At 44.1% G+C, this 5,121-nt stretch overlaps 1 protein-coding gene across 1 annotated transcript; it reads right to left on the reverse strand.

Annotated features, from left to right (window-relative positions):
- Positions 1-396: 396 nt before the first annotated feature.
- On the reverse strand, positions 397-1,904 carry LOC104416545. The gene has a single exon (XM_010027921.3). It carries the CDS (start codon positions 1,678-1,680, stop codon positions 991-993), a length of 690 nt encoding a protein of 229 aa, XP_010026223.2. The 5' UTR covers positions 1,681-1,904; the 3' UTR covers positions 397-990.
- Positions 1,905-5,121: the final 3,217 nt, after the last annotated feature.

Below are 5,121 nucleotides of genomic sequence, written 5' to 3' on the forward strand. Positions count from 1 at the left end.
ACCGGACCTCCTCAATTGGAGGTAGGGTTGCAACCCCAGCTTTTAGGTTCACTTTTACATTATGACTCTTTCAGTGCAATTTGTACGTATGTTTTGTGAATTCAACCTGAGCGATCTCTGGCTCCTGAGTCGGAATCTTTTCAACTTGCAAACCGGCTATGTCTAGCTTTGTTTGGACATGATTAGGTTAGTCTTATTCTGATACAGCCAAGTTCTTGAACGCGTGTGTCGCTTTCTGATTTGGTCGGGCGGGCCTCAGGAGTTTTGGAGCTCACTTTTATGAAGGCTATGTCTCATGCACGTTTAAGCACCCTTGTCATACGGGAAAATAGTCAAGTTCATAAGAACGCAGTTTAAAGGAATTCAACATGTTGAATAGAACCGTGGATCGCGAAATATAAAGTTGCGATCAAAGAATTCAAATTAGATATCCATAACAACCATCAGGCAAGAGAGGCGGCCTGAAGCCAATTCATGAAAGCAACTAGATAGCAAAAATCTTTATGGACATAACAAGGCACATCGCCTGATCCAGCTAATAAGTACATCCTTAGTCCTTAGCAAATCGTCCTAGTCGACACAACTTGGCCGAACCTATCCTTAGCAAATCATTGTAGTCGACAACAACCCGGCCGAACCTATCCTTAGCAAATCGTCATAGTCGACAACAACCCGGCCGAACCTCACATTACACATGAGAGAGAGAGAGAGAGAGAGAGAGAGAGAGAGAGAGAGAGAGAGAGAGAGAGAGAGATAGAGCACATGAGCTTAGTTATGATAGTGAATGGTGTCTGAAAGAGAGGTCTTAAGTAACCACCCAACATGGCTTGGGATTCCAATTTGTGGCTGCACCTTCCTTACAGCAACTCATGCTTGGCTTCAAGCACTTTCTTTTTCCAATTTCGCCCCTGACAAACCCGCTATTTCCCTCCATGCCCTCTCCTTCCTCTTCCTCACACTCTTCATAATCAAAGTCTTCTCCTTCCACCGTCATAGTCTCCTCCTCCTCCTCCTCTTCTTCTTGCTCCTCGCTCTCTGACTCCACTTCCTCGTCTTCCTCCTCTTCTTCAGCTTCAGTTTCAGGGGCATCGCTCTCCTCCAAGAAGCGAACCCTGAGATGGCCGTGGCTCCGCTCCACTTGGAAGAAGTGGTGGGGGGACGACACCCCCACCGCCTCCACCACCACCCTCCCACCCTCCCGGCGGGACCGCACCTGGACCCCGTGGAGCCGCCCACCGACGTCAGTGGCGGCGGGAACGAGCTGCTCCGGCTCAGCTTCTTCCTCGCTGAACGAACCACCAGGCGGCGGTCCGCGCCTCCTCCAGGGGAGAGGAGGGGGGCCTCGCCGTCGCTGACATCACTTCCAGTCTCACTTCCTAGTGACTCGGTGCACATCTCGAGGCTCCGGTCACTAAGGAACGAGGCGGAGCATTTCAGTAGCGGGTGGACGTAGACAGCACCTTGCTCACCCTCGCACTTCTCTTCCGCATAGGCAAAAGCGTGCAGGAAGCTCCAGTCCGCGGCATCGGTGCCCAGCTGGGTGGTCCCCATCTTCATCTTGCCTGCGGCATCAGAGTCCGCGGTGGGTCCATGCGGGGTGAGCTTGAGCCTGAGAACGCGTGGCCCGACCTGCCTCGGCTCGAGGCATGTTTGCAGCCCATGGCACAAGCTCGAGGACATTTCTTTTTTGTTTCCTTCGTTTTCTCCTTATCCACAAAATTACGTAGTCCGGTTAGTTGATGGAAAACTAGAACGTGAGAGAAACAGGGGAGATGCAGAGCAGGTCCGGCGGTTTAAATCGGGTTGAAAAAAGAAAAGGGATTGTTTGGACTTATGTGATGGCAATTGAAGTAAGATAGGAGGGCACTCTTTAGGCAGAGAGAGAGAGAGAGAGAGAGGGAGAGAGGAGGTGGGTTGGGAAGGTGAGGAAGGAGTGAACGTGAGAGAGGAGTGAAAGGGGTTCGAGGCTGAATTTATAGGTGAAGGCAGGGAGGGAGTTTGGGTGGGGGAGGTTGGTTGTGATGCCCTCCTTTTGGCCTGTAGCCTCTCAAGCTTTCTTACCATTGTGAATTGGTGGAGGAGAGAGGCAGAACATTTCATGATACCATTTATCGACTGTGTTGGAAATCGAACAGTCTTCATTGGTCCAAAAGGTTTTGCCACGTGACGTTTATGGAGAGGGGTACTGGCGCATTTTGATGCTAAGTATAGTTCACAGGCCGGTAATTGTTTTTACCCTACTATGTGCTTTAGTAGGTTAGGCCACTGTAATGAATTATTTCTAGCTTACGTGGTCAAGTAATCACGATGATCAAAGACAGCTCAGAAAGTATTTCTACACTAAATTTATCATACGCCGAACCGATCTTTATTTGTTCATCCACACAAAGTCAACACTGAAAATTGCAACCTTCATGAGTATGATTCATTGTGAGCGTTGTACATATCTCGAGTGAATTTAAGAGTTCGCGCACTATGAAATTATTGTAAAGTTAAAAAGGCACCTCAACAGTTTATAGGTTCTGATCTACCACTACAGACCGGAATTATTGTTACAATTGCTTAAATAATATTTGGTAATCGGGTTTGTGCAGTGGCAAGTGGGACCATAATGAAGGTGGATCTGTTTTTTTCTTTCTTAGCAAAAGTGGGGAAAAGAAAATCAAAGCCAAGCAAACAAGTCTTCCACAGAACTGCCTCTTATGAAAACAACTTCGAGGATTCTACATCAATTTATCTATCAAACCCAAATAGTTACTGTGAGAAAAATTCTGGCAGTGGTGAAAATGTTTATGTTTTATTCTTCTGAAAAGTCAAAACTAAACACAATTAATATTTATTGTTATCGATCAAAAGTCAAGATTGAAAATTTATAAAGTTAACCTCTTTTGCTTTTTGGTTAACCTAAGAAAAAAAAAACAAGACATCACGAGAATGATTGGTGATCGGCGGGGTAGGAAACTCTCGCGTCTGGTTCTAAGAAAGTGAATTGACCGACCTATTTTGACCAGGTCAAATAAACCAACTCCTTCATAGCTGCTCTCTTAGATGGCAATCCATAGAATTGATTACTCGATAGGCTCGAACGAGGCCGGAAGGTCGTGCTAACGTGTTACTCAGGTCTGCCCACGACATAAAATTTAGGATAAGTGCACTAAAATTTATAAAATTTGTTAAATTTGTGCAATCAAATTTTTTCGTAATTTCATCCAATTTGGATAATAAAAAATGCTAACATGCCTTTTTTATTAGCGGTTAAAACATGAAGGATGAGGCTAAAATGACATCATTTTAGTCCAAATATGATATTTTAATTTAAATAATATTTAAATTAAACTAAATTTATTTTAAAAAAACACACAAAATAAAGTTGAAGGCCAACTGGTGAGGGCTTGTGAGGCCCTTACTACCACTATCCCACCATCGTCGGGGAAAGGCTAGCCAGTGGTTGGTGAGAGTTGCTAGGGTAGCTTAGACCTAGTTGAGGGCCTCTAGTGGAGGCCAACCCTCACTAGTGGCATCCAGCCCTTGTGCGATTTGGAGGAAGGGCTACGATCCTCATTCAATCTGCAAGAGGGTTTACACACCCTCACCTACGGTAGGCGAGGATCGTTAGCCACTGGTTGGGGCTTAGAAATCCTTATTGGCCCTTCCTAGCGATGGTGGGGTGTTGGCAACCTACCCTTGATGTTGGTTTCCCATCCCAATTTTTTTATTTAACTTGTTTTTTTAATTTATTTTAAATAAATTTGTGTGTAAATTAAATTTGGACCAAACGACATCGTTTTAGCTTGTTTTTCATGTTTTAATCATGTCATTGCCACATAGAAGAGAAAACATCAAAAAAGTCATGTCAGCATTTTTTGCTAACCAAGTTGAATGAAATTAATAGAAGGATTTAATTGCACAAATTTGACAAATCTTAGGACTTGATTGCACTTTTTATAAATTTCACGATTCAATTACACTTTTGTGACGAGTTTTAGGACTTCTAATACACTTATCCCTAAAATTTACATAGAAGTTTAGAGGCTAGGTTGGGCTAGGCCTTGGACAAAGTTGGGTAGCTAGGGTTTATTTACCTCTTAGGGTTGGGAGGGTCGACTGCTCATCGACCACCTCTTTGTTAACACTTAAATTTTGACGACCTCATTAGTCTTTTATGCATAGAAAATTAGGGAATAACTTTGGCCTTTGAACAAAGACATTGAGCTAAATTGTATATAGATATTAGGAGCATTTACATTAGTAGTTAACTAAGGCCATATAATTTTCATATTAATTGTACTAGTGGTGGACATGCTTAAATGGATGGTGGGAAAATTGTCCAAAAAGTTCTAAACCTATTATAGTTTTGTCAATTCAGTCATAAACTTTTTAATTTTGCCAATCGAGTCATAAACATTTTCATTTCTTGCCAATTAAGTCCATCCGGCCAATTTTGGCCGGAAAATGCTGACGTGGATGCTGGCGGTGCCACGTAGGACCGCCGACGCCGACGTGGACAATTTTTAATAATTTTTAATTTTTAATTTTTTTGAATTTTTCTTTATTATTTATTTATTTTTATTTTTTTTGCCTTTCCGGTGGCTGGCCACGGCCATGGCGACAGCCGGCCTCGCCCGCCACGGGCGAGGCTCGGCTGGCGACGGCGATGCCGGGCGAGGCCGCCTTGGCCCCGACGAGGGCCAGCCTCGCCAAATCTGGGCGAGGGGAGTCCTTGTCGGGGCTCGCCCATGCCGGGCCAGGGCGGCCTCGTTCGGCGTCGCCGTTGCTCGGCCGGGCCTCGCCTGTGGTGGGCGAGGCCAGCCGGCTGTCACCTATGGCGGTGGCTAGCCACCGGAAAAGGCCAAAAAGATTTTTTAAAAATAAAAAAGGAAAAAAATAGAAAATAAAAAATAAAACAAATTCAAAAAAATTTAAAATTATTAAAATATTATTAAAAATTGTTAACGTCGGCACCAACAGTCCTACGTGGCACCGCCAGCGTCCACGTCAGCATTTTCTGGTCAAATTTGGCCGGATGGACTTAATTGGCAAAAAATGAAAAAATTTAGAACTCAATTGACAAAGTTAAAAGGTTTATAACTAAATTGGCAAAACTGCAATAGGTTTAGGACT

The sequence above is a fragment of the Eucalyptus grandis genome, chromosome 8 (genome assembly GCF_016545825.1).
Source record: "Eucalyptus grandis isolate ANBG69807.140 chromosome 8, ASM1654582v1, whole genome shotgun sequence".
NCBI lineage: Eukaryota > Viridiplantae > Streptophyta > Magnoliopsida > Myrtales > Myrtaceae > Eucalyptus > Eucalyptus grandis.

Bases quoted from the DNA above. Each gene is read 5' to 3' on its own strand.
- LOC104416545 (XM_010027921.3), bottom strand. From the start codon at position 1,680: ATGTCCTCGAGCTTGTGCCATGGGCTGCAAACATGCCTCGAGCCGAGG.